At 35.9% G+C, this 18107-nt stretch overlaps 1 protein-coding gene across 10 annotated transcripts in view; it reads right to left on the reverse strand.

Moving 5' to 3' along the window:
- The window catches only part of GTDC1 (glycosyltransferase like domain containing 1), a gene marked incomplete at both ends in the record, with an annotated part of 243715 nt that extends 231461 nt beyond the window's left edge, over positions 1–12254 (reverse strand). For all 10 annotated transcript variants that reach the window (XM_084253964.1, XM_084253971.1, XM_084253970.1 and 7 more), the window contains one exon: positions 12076–12254. In XM_084253964.1, coding sequence (XP_084110090.1) covers positions 12076–12254 — 179 coding nt within the window. The remainder of the gene's footprint in view (positions 1–12075) is intronic.
- Positions 12255–18107: the final 5853 nt, after the last annotated feature.

The following is an 18107-nucleotide window of genomic DNA, read 5'->3' on the forward strand; positions in this document are numbered from 1 at the left end:
CAAAATGAGAATGATTAGACCTTCTACAGGTGAGCAGCTGAACTGGGCATTGAACTCAGCTTCTAGTCCAATCTTTCCTGCTCACTCATAACATCAGTGTAATAAATGTCAAACAGGTACAACAGAGAAAATCAAAAATTATTATTAGTTCCTAGAATTGCCCAAGCACTGAAGGAATTCACATTGCGTGGGCTAATATTTTCTAAAACAGGATTAGTCAATATCTATGAGGCTAATCTGTGGTTTGGAGTCAGTAAGCTTAAAGAATGACAGACCATCGGCATCTGTAAAAAACACCTGAGGGAGGAAATCCTGTACTTCTAATACACAAACATCATCACAAACCAATGTTACAACAACAAAAAAAAAAATAAAATAAAATGAATTTAAAAAATACAAGTCACTTTTGGCTAAATGTGCCTATCAACTGAAAAAAAAAGATATATGACAAACTGATAAGTAAGTCATAAATGTAGATGGATGCTGATGAGTACAAACTGAATATTCTAAATTGCAAATGTGGAAATATTGATTCAGATGGCACCATTTCATTGTAGACTATTAAAAGGAAGATCTCAGGTGACTCATAGATAAATTGTACAGAAGGGATTTCCCCTTAAACCCCTACATTTTAAAATGTAAAAAAACAATAGTGCCAAATAAGATCAAGTTATTATAAACTTCTTTGGAGAGTACCTGTAGTTTTTTTAAAGTCTAAAACATATTAAGTTTGTAACTATGTATGCCTACCTAAAGTCTACATCCTTAAACAAATAACAAAAGTATTAACTTTTTTTTTGCCAATAATATAAAACAGGTTGTAATACAATGTAAATATCCTGAGTTCTTCAAATGTTGATATAATCAATAACTTAAGGGTTTATCATCAAATGATAATATCCAGTAGAAATTCTAGAACATAATAGCCGAGAAACATTAACAATGCAAATTCCTTACTTTCTGGGACTAGAAAGAGCTGAGGGATGCAATACCAAAAAAAAAGAAAACCCTATTCATCAAAACTTCTTTTTCAATAATTCTAAGAGGCTGGTACTCACCACAACTCCTCTCAGATTTAGCCATCTAATTAAGAACTGCATTTTTAATACTGCTTAATACATGTAAAACACATGCATGCTGAACATATTAAAGAACAAAAGTTTTCTGGGAGCTTTTTTCCATGGAAAAAAAATTTTTAAAAATTCAACACCGTTGAAGTGGATCACTACCATCTGCCAACATTTTATCTAAAATAAAACTGATTGAAAAGAGAGAAATATTAAGATCATGTTTCCAAAACTGAATGTCTTTCAGGTAGTTCAATCTAAAATTGCCACTGTTTCTACGTCTTATGTGTATGTATGTGGATCTTCTTTTCTGTAACTCTCAGTTCTAAATACCAAACTCAAACAAAGAAATGATTACTTACATAAACTCTGCTTACATATTAAATAATACTCAAATTTCAGCGCAAACAAAACTTCAATTATTAACCTCTGCTTCTCTTCTATTTTCCAAAAAAATAGTGCAAGTAAAATATGAGTGTTATTAAATATCTTTTAGCACTTGGGAAAAAATGCTATAATACTGCTATACATGACTGCATAGTTCTACTAATTACTCTTTATGAACTCCTGAGTTAAAATATCATAATTTCCAGCAGTTGCAAGAGTCAAGGATCCTAAACCTCTGTAGTAAAGGTAGTGAAATATTGCCTGGTTTTCTGAAAGGAATTCTCCTATAAAATTGAGAGAGACATTTTCTCCATAAAAGTGAGTAGATTTTTTTTCTGTTTTAGAAAGTTAAAAATCCCTTTTAGAAAACTGAAAATACTCAATATTACAAAATGAAAGCAAAGAATTACTACATCTGACATAAATGCTAAACCTAGACACACACACTATGTGTAGATATATATATATATATAAATATGTACACAAAAATAATATATACCTTAAATAGAGTTGTGGATTTTTCGTTATATTTAAGTTTATGATGGAGAAAAAAAGAAAATGACAAAAACTAGTTCACATTCTTAGCCACTTTCATTTTCTGAAAATCTTGGAACCTGCCAAAACAGTTGTTTTGTACTGACAGACTATGTATCTGTATCAATACCTAGGACACAGAGAAAGTATGGGCTATAAATCCCCTAAGTCTAAAGACTTACTACTATTATGAAAGGCAGGTTACCAAGTATGGGCGGTTTCCTTATAAACATATTAATACAAGACTTCTTTAGAGACTCTGATTCAAGTGAACATTGTCCAAATAGTACCAAAAGGGAAAAGAAAAGAGAAAGAAATACAATTATATCCAAGAGACAAAAATCAGTTGCTAAAGTATACTGCCTTCTTCACCTTTTTAATCATGTGTCTCTGGCACATGGTATATATTCCCCAAGCATAAGCCTTACTGGTCCAGACTAGTAAGGAAGAGAAAAGTTTCGCTGAAATGGATACTACGGAGAGTGGCAACCACAGGCTTTACCCATTCATTTCCACTTTGGGATCTAGCATAATATAGTAACGCTATATCTCAATGCCTGTCCCTTTTTTTTTGGGGGGGGGGGCTGGGGGTGTGGTAATAGGGGTGGGAGTTGTATAACTTTAAGTTAATACCAAATAATTTATTGACTATATATGTATACACATTCATACAGATATACATATTATTATATAAATTTTTATTTAACTGCTACATTAAACCTTAAAAGAAAAGGAAACTTTGCCACATTGAAATATATAGAGTAACTTAAACTGCTGAAAAGTAAAGCCACTGATCTAATTTATAGAGAAACATGAATGATTTACAACTACCATAGCTAATTTAAAATAATTATAACCACTAAAATTGTTTTAAAGATTTATTTATTTATACAAGCACTGGTTACAGTCAGAAGCGCAGAAGGGTAAGAGAATTCACCAGAGCCAGAGCGGGAAACAGAACAGGCAGACTGATGAAGTACACTGCTGAGGGGAGCAGAGGGCGGCAGAAGAGGTCTGCACGCCATGTGGGACCCTCGCTGGCGGCCGGGGATCGAACCAGTGCTGCAAAGGCTGAGGGCAGCTTCGCAACCCAGCGTGCAACCACTGTGCCACCAGGGGAAGCCCACTAAAATTGTTTTAAAAAACTGATTTCCATGATTTTTATTAAATTACTATGTATCCTGAATCATTTTGTCAAAAGAAAGAAAAAGGAAAGTTTCACTAATTCTTAACTGAATTCCAGAATGTCAATGAGCCAGAAAAAAAGTTGCCCATCATTCTACCTGATGTTTCATGACTCCTCCTCCTCCTAACTCAGAGTTTGTTTATGCTAAACCAAGATTTTTAAGATTTCCAAATATTTCCCAATCTTCTGGCATTAACTTTGTTTGTGACATTTCCTACCATACTTTTCCACTTATCTCTGTCAAAATCTTTAACATTCTCTTATGTCTACCTCAGAATTTGTAGAATGATAATTAAACTCTCTTATCTGTACTTTCCTAACGAATAATGCCCTCCTTGCCTACCGACTACTCTGTATAAATTCTAGTAACATCTTCAGTGTTTAGTGTACCTGTCCTCTATCTCATTTCCTGCTGAAATAGCTGGCATGAAAGTCAAACTGCTTCTCTTTATAAAGGCAAACAAAATCATAAAAGCTAAAGTCAGAACAAGAGATTCAAATAAGTAGAAGGCACATCAGAGCAACCCTAGAGACAGAAGCACTACTGGAAAGAATTATCTTACTCACTAAATTAAAAAATACAAGTTAAATATTCAAGAAGATACACAAATTAGGTAAAAACATAACTACTGTGTTAAATGAAGCAGTGATTGATAACAAAGATAAATGAGAGACAGGACGGATTCTTCATTCACCTTAGAATGACTTCAGTATTGCTTGATTTCAATCCCTTATCCATGACATCACAGAACTCAAGAATAGATGAAACCAAAATCTCTGTTACATATGAAGAGACAAGACTCTAAGGTTAAAATGTGACTTTTCCAAGACTAAATAATTAGTGGCAGAGCTAGGATTAGAATACAAGATTGTTGATTCCTCAACTATAGTATGATGTCTTTGACAAATACAAGTGAATTTTACTCTTTCAGTAAACTGTTTTATATCTATGTATACTCATGTATGTTTTATCAAAAATGATTAGAAGATTCATTCTTAGAGTCTAAACCTACAAACAAAAAAAGGTCTAAATAGACCAGTTAAATAACATAAATGCAAACAAACCAGTATAAATAGCAACTGGTTACTGTTTTTGGCCAAATCTGACCCGAAGGGGACAGAGAAGCATAAAAACTTCCCTGAGAGAGTAGAGGCTTAAAAGAAGTAACAAGTGTCTACTCTAGGCTACCGTTCCCAAATACACTAAGTCAGAGGCTAATACTGGACACACAAATAGTTCCAAATGCAAAAGTATTTTCATTGACCAAGACTTAATAAAAGCAGAAAAAGTTTCTCAACTAAACAAATACATGTTAGGAATGGAAGTATAATGATAATACCCCTCTTTTTCTAAAGGTTTTTTTTTCAAGCTATGGAGGCTAATGATGATAAATGCATTCAACACTTGAACTAGATTAGAATCACATTAAGATCAGACTCAGTTTCAATTATTATGTGAAAAACAAGTATGTTACTTATAAAAGCAAAATTATGAAGATTCTTACCCTACAATCAGAGCTCATTTATTGTAATAATACATTTGGATCCATTTGGGGATGTTCATGGAATTTATTTTTTGTCGTTTCCTTTTCATTCATTAAAAATAATGATTTTCTCCCCTCTATAAAAGTGTAATAAACATCCAGTTTGTCTTTTAAAACATAGTTGTCAAATTTCAAAGGCTAAATATATGAGAGATTCGCCCCAGAGGTCTACAAGGTGCAGAGTCTGTTAGAAATAATGTCTTCTATCCATATAAACAGTTACTGGGGACTGTATAGAGTCTTACGTGTGATATGTGATCTTATTTCTTAAATAAGCCAGAAGAGATATTAAAACATAGACTTGAAGTGGTGCTGCCATGCTTAACTCCTTGGTAGCAATGGTATCACAACGTGTGCTACTAAGTATTCTAACACATTGGAATTAGCAGCTTGTGGTGAGAAAAAAACTATTCATTCCATAACAAGAAACCTTTTTTTCTCGAACTAGTAAAATAATTTACTTCTTGAGAGCACTGACAAAGGAACACAACGAAAGTAGTGTGGAAAAGATAAAGCCTGGAAACTCTTTTAGAAGCGTGGTAACTGGGTGTGTGTGTGTGTGTGTGTGTGTGTGTGTGTGTGTGTGTGTGTGAAAGAGAGAAAGAGAGAGAAAGAGAGAGACAGATGGGGGGAAGGAAAGGAAGGAGGGAGAGAGTGAGACAGAAGGAGGAAATAAGACAGCAAGTTTTGTGCTGGGCAATAGTGATGGGGAAACTCTCCGTCAATTTTCATAAATGGAGTGAGATTCTGAGATGCTGCCCTGCTCTGATGACATTATTTATACACTATAACAACACCATTCAAACTCCAAGAAGTGCATACAAATGGTAACGATATAAGGGATGTGAGCTGGGCAGTACTGGGATGCTGCTTCTAGCCATGTTCATAAACCAAGTAGATAACTTCACCCATGTCAGTTTAAGGATCATTTGGGAATGGTAGGTATTGCGCATTCTAAGCAAAGAACAGTATCTGTATATTAATGAGTTTCCCATAGTATTTTTAAAAAGCATCATCCATGCTTTTTTATTTGGGTATTAAGGAAAAATCAAAAGAGGCAACTTCAAATGATATGAGTTATATGGCTAAAAACTGAAGATAAACGTACTGAGGAAAAATGAGGACATCCCAGATTCACAGACCAAAAAAGACTCCCAGTTTCCAGTCTCAAAACAAGACTCAAAGATTACCACACTTCTCATGACATCAAGAAGCACCATATCCCCTGCTAATAGTAAAATCTAGTCATATATATTTTAATCAAGAGGAACATGGGTTCAACTTAATTAATTTACCCAGCTTGAACAGAGACTGAAGATAACATAGTGATTAAGGACACAGATTTCAAAAGAACCAAATAGTAATGGCCTTTAGAGGTGGCCAGACTTGACCTCAATTCACACATCCACCACCAACAACGCAAGGGACTTGACTCTCTATGTCTCAGTTTCCTCCTCTGCAAAACCAGGAGGACAGTATCTAGCTTTCACGATTACAGGACATCCAGTACATGGTAAGTGTTCAATATGGTAGCTTTGTTACTATTACTTAATCTCATTAAATCTTGTTCTGCTTACTATAGAGATGTAAAATGACTGCCTTGAGTAAGTCTAAGGATACTTCACTAACCTACAAATTCTTATCAAATCCTCCTTTACTTTTAATGTTCCCAACTAAACACATACTAAAAATAAACAGGTGTATTCATGATTTAAGTAGTACTAAATTCTTTAGACAGGTATATTCCACTAGAAGGATGTTTTATGATTTAAGTATTAGTATATTATTCAAAAAGTTATTTTTAACAAGGAACAAATCAAAAGATAACATTGCCAAAGTAAAATTTAAATCACTAATTTACAAAAGAATTGTTTGAGAGACTACCACCTTTATTAATTCATCCATGAGTTTACCATGTCCTTGTTCACAAAAGCTAGTGATAACAAGAAACTAAGTAGGTAATTCACATCAGCTGAAAATATTCATTTTTCCAAACAAAGAAACAATCAGTGCTTCACAGGAAAGAGTTCATTTAAGAAAAAGCCACATGTTCTTTAACAAGAGAATCTGCTAAGTGAAAACCCATAGTCATGGTATCATTAAAAAGGCAAATTATAATAGAATTATCAACAATGAAAAATCACCTTAAGTTTTAATTTCACTTTAGGTTTTATGTGACCTGACATAACTTTCATTTCAGATATTTTCATTAAAATAGTTGCTTTTCTCAACCTTCCTTGGGCATTAAAAAGGGGGGTGGGGGGGGGAAGGAATCAGTGGTGGGGAAGAAAAAGGTATCCTAATAATAATCAATACCTGTTAAGAGTTAGGATTTGTAGGGTTACTAAGGCCAAAAGCCTAAAAAAAAAATAGATATTCCACCTCCCTGGTGGCACAGGAGTTAAAGTCTCAGTGCTGTGAAGCTAATGCCAAACACTGAGGCCTGAGTTCAATCCCAGCCAGGGAGCTGACCCACATGACTCAGCAGACCTCTCCTGTCTCACCTGCTGCTCCCCTCAGCAGTGTATTTCAGTAGATCCACCTGCTCTGTCCTCACTCTGTCTCTGGTGATTACTCTCATTCCCCCATACCTCTGACCTACATTTATTTATTTATGCATAAATAAATCTTTAAAAAAAAAGAAGATATTTGTTAGACATTTATTCTTGAGTAACACAAATTTAGAAAAAAGGCAGGGCAGCTCTGGCGTAGAAACCTACCCCGCACTAGATCCAGCCTGTCTTTTAATGGCTAGATGTTTAGCTAATATGTCAACATCTTCAAAGATTACTATAGTTCCATTAAGATTTTCTCTCTTATTTTGAGTGAGGTTTTATTTATGTTTTCTCAGACATTATCCATTTTTTGAACTTTTCAAATGCATTAACATAAAATCATTAAGAGCTCCCCTCCTTTTTATTGATCTGTGCCATATCTGTATATACTTCATTTTACTCCAAAAATTATTTTTGCCTTTTCAATTGGGTCTGTGGTTTTTCTATTATTTAAAAATAACTACCTTTAAAAATCAAAATCAACAGGCAATTATAAACCAGAGATATTCTGCAGTGGGGGGAGAAGGGAGTGGAAAACAGGGGTGGGAAGAGCACAAGGGACTGTGGTGATGATGCATGGGTGAATGAGTGGTAGGAATTTCACAGGGACTATAATCGAGATGAAAATGCATACATTGTACAAAAATGAAAAATAATGTAAAAATATATATAAAATAAAATAATAAAAAATAAAAATAACTACTTTTATCTTGCTCTCATATCCATTATATATTCAGTCTGAATTTCACCTGTTTTCCTCTATGTGTTTCCTTCCCAGTGCTATTCTTAGATTCAAGTAAGAGACTCCCTGTGCTGGGTCACAAGCTTTAGAAGGCCCTGCAAATCAGCCAAAAATGATAATTACACAAAATTTTTAAGATGATGACTGTGACTGTCACTTTCCATGCAACCCATAATGTGAAATGGAACATATTCACTTATGATACCTTTCTATTTTCTGTGTCCATTATGATTTCTTCTGTGACCCGTGAGTTACTTCTACTTGTCCTGACCTATGAGGTTTTTTTAGTAATGTTTGTTAATGATTTCTTGCCTATATACATCTCAGGGATTAAAATCACTTGTGGAGGACTGTTTATAGCCAACTGCAGAGCAGCTGTGCGCTTAGGCAAAGAGATACAGATACTGGCAGTGGGACACTGACAGGGCACACTAGGGAGGGAAACGTCAAAAGGGTATTGGCGGGGCCTCTTCTACCAAAGACAGCACCTCACTTCTTGCCACTTATGTGTCTTGGAAAGATTCCCATATGAATACACAAAAAGCTTCTTAATTCACGTTAGAGCTGCACAGGATTTTATTTCAAAAATGTTACTTAAGTTAGCTAGCCAGTCCCTTTTATGAAAATTAGACAACCATGGCTTCAAAGTCAGCTCAACACTCTGGCTTCCAGATCCCTCTTCAGAACCTCTCAGCTTTGGACTTAAAAGGAAATTTCTTCTATCTTACGAAACATTTCTAAATGTTTAAGAGATAGAGGCTTTTCGGGCGATGAGGTAGCTATGTTGCTCAAAACAGGACTAATCCAGGCTCTTTCCAGCCTTGTACCAGCCATTTTAGGCAGTCCAGGCGGTTAGTCCTCCTCCTGTCATCTAATGGTTGCAGACACAACCATCAAATGCAAGAGAGAGGAAATAGCTCTCTGCTTTTATAAGTAAAAAAAAAAAAAATGTTTTTTAGAAGAACCTCTGGAAGTCATCCACTTTAGTTGGACAGAACTCAAGGTCCAGCAAGGACTAGCTACAAGGAAATCTGGGTAAATTTGATAGCAAACATGATCATGATACCCAACTTTGGTCAATCATGCTTTACTCCCAGGGCCTGGGTATTTAGCCACACCCCAAAAAAACTGAAGAAGGAAGGACTGTAGTGGGCAATGATTCTCAAATGAAATGAAATAAAAAATAAACTGTAAGCTGACATGATGTATTCTTTAAGCTGTCAAGATAAACCAGAACAAACTGATGAGACTAAAGCATTTTTTTAATTAATAAAATATTTTATAGGATAAAATTTATAACATGTGCATGTGCATGTATACTCAAGCTCTATCTCATCAGACACATTCCTAATTTTGTATATTATGCAATATTGGTGCTTAATCATTTCATTTTTTTTAAGATTTATTTATGCATACAAGAACTGGAGTATAAGCCAGAGGTGTTGGGGGAGGGGTGGTTTTATAGGATTCACCAGAGAGTGTGGGGAGCAAAACAGGTAGATGTACTGAAATACACTGCTGAGGGGAGCAGCAGGCACAGCAGAAGAGGTCTGCTGCGCCATGTGGGTAGCTCCCTGGCCGGCTGGGGATCGAACTCATGCTGTGGCTGCCAACTTGATAGTGCTGTCTTCAACCCCTATGCCACCAGGGAGGCCCCTTAATCATTTCATTTTTGTAAAATATGATTTCATTTGCCAAATGTACACATAAAATGACAAACTTTTCATATCATCACAAATTTCCACAGATATCAAATTTATCTGGCCTATCAAAAGGTTATTCCTGCATTGCAATCTAGGATTAAATGAACATATTTTTTATTTTATTTTAAGTTTTCAAACTGCTATTTTTTCCCCAAAGTATTCACAAGTGTTTCCTAGTAAAGGATAAGTTATTGGGCCTCCCCTGGTGGCACATGCAATTTGAGTGCAGCGCCGTGAAGCTGTCCACAGCCTCTGCAGCAGGGGTTCGATCCCGGCCAGCCAGCGAGGGTCCCACATGGCACGGCAGACCTCTCCTGTCTTGCCTGCAGCTCCCCTCAGCAGTGTATTTCATCAGTCTGCCTATTCTGTTCCCTGTCTCTGGTAAATCCTCTCACTCTCCCGCACATCTGGTCTGTACCCCAGATCTTGTATAAATAAATAAATAAATCTTAAAAAAAAAAACAATAAATAAAGGATAATTGTCAAAAGTATGTGTAAGTTAAACTGAAGTATATCTTCATGTGAAATCTGATTAGGTTTGTAAACAGTTGGCTGTACAACTTAAGTGTCTGACCTTGGAAAAGCACAGATATCACTTGAGGACATGGAGGTTATGGCTATCAAAGTGTAAAACTTTACATCACACCATTCAGAAATCTACCTCCCAAGTAAGGCTGCTTCAAAGAACAGTGTGATGTTTATTCTCGAATGCTTCAAGCCTCAAAGGGAGTGGGAAGCCATGTGCACAAAAGTGTTGTTTGTATTCTATCCACATGCATGTATTTGTGATACAATAATTTCATTCTGAAAAACTGCATAGACAAAATGAAATCTAATGGCAGAGAAATGGCTCATTTCAATGTTCAAATCAATGCAGAAATTTATTGTATCAAATGGTAATGTCAAATGAAAATGTGCCATAAAGTCAACCAGATTACTTGACCTTAAGTAATATAATACAATTGGTGCTACAAAAATACAATTAAATGAGATGTGAATGCAAGTATAAACAGATTTTTAGCACAGCAATAGTCATCACTGCCTTTAAATTTTTATACTGATATGTTCATTTAAGTTATTCATTCTATTAGTAAGCCAACAATACTCACCTAGTATCAGAATATAAAACATTAAACTATGTAAGAACAAACACAGTGTTTTAGATTTGAAAACACAAAATCTTCATATGTCCCAAAGCATTTTTACCTTTAAAATCCCAAGCAATCTGCTTTGAGTGCCTACAGATTTTTCCTCTGACAATCTGAATTCTCAGAGATGATGCATGGTTTTCAAACATCAAATGGGTTAAATGGGTTATTCTCTGAATCTCCCAAATTTCTACTAAACGTAACAACCCACACTTAAAGTTTGAGCTGCTGTCTTGTGGCTATCACACCATCCAAGCAGTGGGTAGGCCTGGATGCCATGCTGAAGTTAAGGCAGGCATTGCTGCTTACAGTGTGCCATTTCTCTATCTATCTGCTCTAACTCCATTAATTATCAGCCTGGCACTCCCTACGCCTGCCTGAGCCAATCCAGCCTTAAACAGAGGGACCCAGAATGACAAGAACATCAGAAACATAGTTGCAGTAGGATAATCTTCTACAATTTAACAATCAGGAGGCACATGGCATTCTATATGAATAGAAAATAATTAGAGATGCTCAAGGAGATTCCATTCTATTTGTTCCCCCTAAAATGTAATCAGTATTTCTCATCCCTCTTTTTTGTGTATAACTGAAGTCTTTCTAATAGGTGCCCCCATTTTGTTCCCACTTCCTAACAAACCAGAATTCAGAATTGAGGTCTGAGTCCCTAAAATCCATTCTTTCAAGATTAAGCACAGTCTACCAACTCGATCAAGCCACCTCCAGTTTGTCTCTGTCAAAATGATCTTGTCTGTTTTTTCATTCTCTCATTGCATTTGCAGGTCTATCTCTTCATTAGTCCTTTAAATCTAAAAGGGTACAGAGATTGGCCATATGCATCTTTTCCAGCCTCACTCCTGGTATAGAATAGACACGATAAACTAAACTACAACAGCATACTCAAAAAAAGCATTAGAGGTTATGGAATCAAACAAAACTAAATGTGCCCAAAACAACTCATCTTCTCATCTCAGGTCAAAAAAGTCCTCCACACCCACGCATCTGCATATGATAAAATCACAAGACAACTGAGAAAAGGCCTGTAGGTTCTAAATAAAGCCATTTTCCTACTGACCAGGTGTCCTCAGAGTATAAATGTGCTCTTCTGAAGGGGTATTGACTGGAATGATACTGAACAATTCCATAACTGGAGAAAATCTCATACATTCCAATAGAGAAGCAGTGTCCTTACAATTTAACTCCACTTACCTGTAATGCTCACTGACAGGAATATTCTGAGAGAAGTATAATGCTGATGTCCGTGCTCTCCAGTGCCATTTCTTTGCAGGAAGCGTATAAAGGACACAGTCTTCCAGTTCTTCTTGGAGCAGATCCACCAGCTGTTTATGGGACCCTCCATAAAATGCCTCGATGATGAGGATACTCATTGGCTCTTTTAAATCTTCACCCTTCAGATAATAGCAAAAAAAAATATTATTTTCAAATATATGTATATATGTGTACATAAAAGAACTCTTTAACTTAAAAATAAGTGATACTGAAAACGCAAAAATAATTTAGACACAGTTTATTAACAGCAGCTTGTCCCATTTTCTAAAAAAGTATGTGGCACTTTAGGTTTACATTATTCTAATTGATATTTTTATATCATTCACATTAAGAGGAAATTAAGGATACATTATTTTTATGATTTCTGTTTTCTTCAAACCCTAAGATTATGTCCACAATGATTTGGGTGTTTCTCCTAGTGCAGGAAGCTTACCTCCCACTCCTGCTGGGATCACTCACTTTCTGATTGGATTGTCTGTAACCCTGTCTCAGTAACCTCAGAACCAATTTGGCCCATAGCTGTCTCTAGTCTAGGATAGCCACTCAAGAGGTCCTTCATTTGTAAGGCCAATTCCAGATTGGGAATTCTCTGATTGTATAACTCTCATATTAACTTGTCTTAAAATTCACCAGTTATCACTGACCCCAATGAATCCATCTTCAGAGAGAATTACTTTAATATTCAAACCTCAATACTCTAGTGTTAAGAATCATAGAATATAGTATCTTAATACTGCATACTTTGACCACTTCCCCATTACTGTCAACACCACATCCCTGAAGGAACAACAAGAGGATAGCACAAAGCTACATGTCTGTGAACCAGCAACAGTTCTACAACCTCTCTTTAAACAACAAACACATTAAGAGAGGGAAGGAACATTAATGTTGCTATTCCAGAATATGCTAAAATTTTCATAACAAAGAATTGACTATCAAGCAATGTTTTATAATAATATATTTCTTAATGTACTCAGTGGACATAAAAATATGTGCATGGAAAAATTTTATATATATTTCAAATGTTACGCTTTTTCCTGTAAGAAGGAAGAAACATCACTGTAACTGAATACTACATTATTTAAAGGATATTCCATGTTTGAATGTTCCTTTTTGACTTAAGTAAACACCATTCATTATTAAGAATACTGCTTTTCTTAATAAAGTTGTTCAACAAAATTATTAGAATCAACAACTCAATGATCCTCTTCACTAATAAAATTGTACTTCACTTTGCGCAAAGCAATACTCACTTTAATCGCATTCTAAAGAAGAAAGTCTCAAATGGGGGCCTCCTTAGTGGCGCAAGGTGTTAAGTCTCAGCACTGTGAAGCTGTCAGCAGCTACTGCAGCTACTGCAGCAACTGCGTGTTGGATCCCTGGCCAAGGGGCTAACACACATGGCATAGCAGACCTCTCCTGTTTTGCCTGCTGCTCCCCTCAGCAGTGTATTTCAGTGGATCTGCCTGTTCTGCTCCCCACTCTGTCTCTGGTGAATCCTCTCACACCTCTACACCTCTGGCCTATACCCCAGCTCTTGTATGCACAAATAAAATAATTTTTTTCCATTTTTTTATTTTAACATTTATCATTTTTTAATTTTTTAGACAATATTTGCTTTCCCCCATCCCCTCAGATTGAATCCCCATAGAATCTCCTTCCCCAAGGCACCCGTGCACCATCACCACAGTGCCTGTGTTCCTCCCTACATCCTTCTCACCCCTCACCCTCCTCCTCCCCTGCAGTATGTCTCTGGTTTATAATTGTCTGTTTTTGCTTTGTTGTGTTTTGTACTGCTAGTATTATTATTCTTTTTACACTGATGTCTTATTCGGTTCCCCTATATTCCTGTTATAAGGGAAACCATCTGATATTTTTCTTTTTCCTTCTGGCTTATTTTACTGAGCATAATTCCTTCTAGCTCCATCCATGTTGCTGCGAATGACATGAGTTTATCTTTTTTGATTGCCTGAATAATATTCCATTGTGTATATATACCACATCTTCTTGATCCAGTCATCTGTTTTTGGGCATTTGGGTTGTTTCCAGGTTTTACAGAAGAACTCAAAAGACATTTCGCCAAAGAGGAAATGCAAATGGCCAACAGGCATATGAAAAAATGTTCAACATCCCTTATCATCAGGGAAATGCAAATCAAAACCACACTGAGATACCACCTTACACCAGTAAGAATGGCACATATCAAAAAAAACAAGCAACAACAAATGTTGGCGAGGATGCAGTGAAAAAGGAACTCTCCTACATTGCTGGTGGGAGTGCAAACTGGTCCAACCATTGTGGAAAGCTGTCTGGAGGTTCCTCAGTCTACTAAAAATGGAGCTACCATACGATCCGTCAATTCCACTCTTAGGGGTCTACCCAAAGGACACAAAAACAGTGATTCAAAAGAGCACCTGTACCCCTATGTTTATTGCAGCACTATTTACAATAGGTAAAATAAATCTTAAAAAAAAAATCTCAAATCGTTCTCAAAGAAAAGACTGAAGTGAAAAAAAAAACCATATTGATTAATGTTTGAATCTTCCAATGAGCATTTTGGGATAATACACAGAAATACATTTCATTTAATGACAAAAAAAGAAACAAAGTTCCTCAGGTGGAAAAAAGCATGAATTCAAAAGTCCAGGAGAAAGAGCTGAAGATCAGCCCTGTAACTTCCAAGATACATAACTTTGAACAAATTACCTAAATTTGTAGGGCTCTGTCTAATCATCTCTTAAAATGCAGACAACAGTCTGAACCTCAATAGTGTGTTATAAAGACAAAGTTGAAGCACAGTGGCTTTCACATAGCAACAAAGTAGTTTGCCCCTCTCCTTATTAGCATAGTTACTTAAGGTGGAAAAAAAGTCTTCAAATCTTCCAGTATTATAAACTCAGTAATTTTCAATCACTTCCCCTACACCACCAAAGATAGGAATGGTGAAGAATAACAAGCATTTGAAATACAGTGGGTGTCACCCATTCATTATCAGAAGCCTGCCTTTCAGATATGAATTTGAAAGCCCCACAGATTTTGTGGGTAAGAATTAAACTCCGAGGCTGAGCTATATAGAGGCCTTAATTTTTTTTTTTTTTCAGGGCAGCTGGAGATTTCACCTCTAATAATGCAGGGTTCAATGAGTTAACAAACACTCTCCAAATTCAACAAAATGGTATCGATTAATCCCTCAAATAATGGAAATTTCTAAAAAGTAACTGAAAGACCGATAAAAGGCAACTTTGGAAATTGTATTAAAAGCTTCAAAAAAAGGGCCTCCCCTGATGGTGCAGGTGGTTGAGTGCCACGCTGTGAAGCTCTCTGCAGCCTCTACAGTGAGGGTTCGATCCCAGCCCGCGGGGAGGGTCCCACATGGCGTGGCAGATCTCTTCTGTCTCGCCCGCTGCTCCCCTCAGCAGTGTATTTCATCAGTCTGCCTGTTCTGTTCCTCTCTCTGTCTCTGGTGAATCCTCTCACCCTCCTGTGCATCTGGCCTGTACCCCAGTTCTTGTATAAATAAATAAATCCTAAAAAAATAAAAATTTAAATTTAAAAAAATGTACTTAAAAAAAGGCTTCAACAAAGAATAAACACAGTTTAATATTAATTTGCTTACATGATCACAGCACGGACAGCTGCTACCTTGCTTTATTTCCTTTGACCTAATCACACAGTATGTATGCCCCTAATATCCTTAAAAGGTCTCTGAAGAGTATTAGTAAAAATGACCCAAGATATTTCCCACAAATGATACAATGTGATCTAAACCACTCTAAAGAATATCTCACTCACATAACCTCAAAGAAAGCATCATTATTAAAAATAAAAACACTTTCAGATTCTTTGTTACTCTGCCCTTTTCCATGATTAATCTAGAGCACATATCATGCCACATATTTACAGATGTTTCTTATGGGTCTGAATCACGAGTTATCTACAAACCATCAGCCACTGTGGAGGCAGTTCGTGTAGGTGCTGCTGTAGATTCAAGACACTCAGCAGAACTGAACACCAACCATGTGGGAGGTCGAAAAATAGAAAAGGGGAAAAAAAGATTATAGCTATAGCAGATTTCCACCCCTTTAATAACTCAGTAAGAAGAGTGAAATGTACAGGTTTGAACTAGCGTTTACTTGAGCATTTTTCTGGTGGCCAAGGGGTGTGCCTGCATTTGGGGTATTTTTCTAGGGAGAGTAACTATGTCCTACCATCTCTGAAGACTATATTTAGTGGCTTTGATTCATGGAAATTTGTTCTGCTTGTTTTGTGGAGACAGACATATCCTGGCAGTTTCCCCACTTACTTCTATTGCAACCTTTGAGGCAAGAAAAAAATATATTCATCCCTATAGTTTTCTCAAAGCACAACCTGGAAGAAAGATGATTCCCATTAGGTGCAAGCAAAAGAGAGAAGCTGATTTTTAAAATATGAGACTTAAGCCAAATGTCATTATAGCATATTAAAGAACAGTTCAAATACTTCTGCTGTGCTTGAGTTTTGTTTTAGAAAATACTGTTTGAAACAAATAAGCATAAGGTTGGGAAAAGAAAAACACTCTGATAAAAAGAATTTTTGCTGTTCTGGTGGAATTTGTTGAAAGATAAAGGAAGTACACTACTGCTCATTTTAGCAACGATCCGATAAAACTGCAGGTGGTCACCCTGACATCACGAAGCTCACGAGCATATGGGTGAACAGTCATTTTTGCAGTGTTAGCAATGGCTGCTAGGGAGCAAGTGCTTCGAGTAGCAGTATCAGAACCTCAATAAGGAAATTATTTACTCCAAAGCAAGGAGCATGTCTCTATATGGCAGGAGGCTGTGAGCAAGAGTCTGCCAAGAGATGGTGGGAGAGCCTACATAGAGTCCAACATCATACCTAGGTGCCTAAGTTATGACTCTGCTAAAGCTCTAGTACATGTACCACTGTGAAACTTAACCCTTGGAACATCTACACTGAAGTAACTATCTCAGAACATTTTAAAAGGAAGAAACAACAGAAGAAAAATTCCTATGTTGGAGAACAAACACCAACCAGAAAGTCCATGTTCTTTCTGCATGACACTAGAACAATGCTATTTTATGACATTAGGAAAAGAGTAAATGACCAATCTATTCTTGCTCCCTAAAAGAGCATATAAAATGTTTCAGATAAATTTTGAACAACTTTTAAATTTTTCCACTTAAAAAAGCAAGCTTCAATTTAAAAAACTCATTTATTCAGCATATTTTATTCCCCAGTGACACCAGATAAATGAGAATCTACTACACTATTAAAGCGTTATGAAAGTTTAATTCATTATCAATACTTTGATTTAATGATACATGGTTAAATGCTAAACATTAAATTGGCAATATAAAGTAAATCAAAGTGATAGCTATGACACAGGAATTTTAAACCACTTCAAATTCTATTTATGATCACCAAAGGTCAAGAATTACCTGCCTTTTCAAAAATTCATATGTACACTTATCAGTATATAAAGTGAAAAAATCACAGTCATAATTCATGTAAACATTTGGACCAGTATGAAAAAGTGTCATTAGATTCATCACAATTAAAAACTAATAAGGGATTGATGAAATCACCAAGAACAAAAGTCACCTGAAACCAATACTGAATTTTTTTTTTTAATTTTTATGAAAACTTTTTGCCATCATATCTGCATTTTATTTTAAGCTTGACCCAATTTCTTTATTCCCTAAGCCATGATCATGTTCAAGGTGAACTACATTTTTGTCTACATCCTCTAGCAGTTAAAGCTGCTGTGGTAGTTGAGTTGTTTTTAATAGTATAGACATAAGAAATTTGTACTATGGCATTGATTTAGTGAAAAAGATACGTTAAGTAGACATAAATCATGTGAACTTTTAAAAACTACACCTAAGTTACATTAGAAATCCAGAGTTAGCCCACTTAGATGATGTCAATTCAGTTACCTAATAATTTTC

The sequence above is a fragment of the Talpa europaea genome (assembly GCF_964194135.1).
Source record: "Talpa europaea genome assembly, chromosome: 1".
Lineage (NCBI taxonomy): Eukaryota > Metazoa > Chordata > Mammalia > Eulipotyphla > Talpidae > Talpa > Talpa europaea.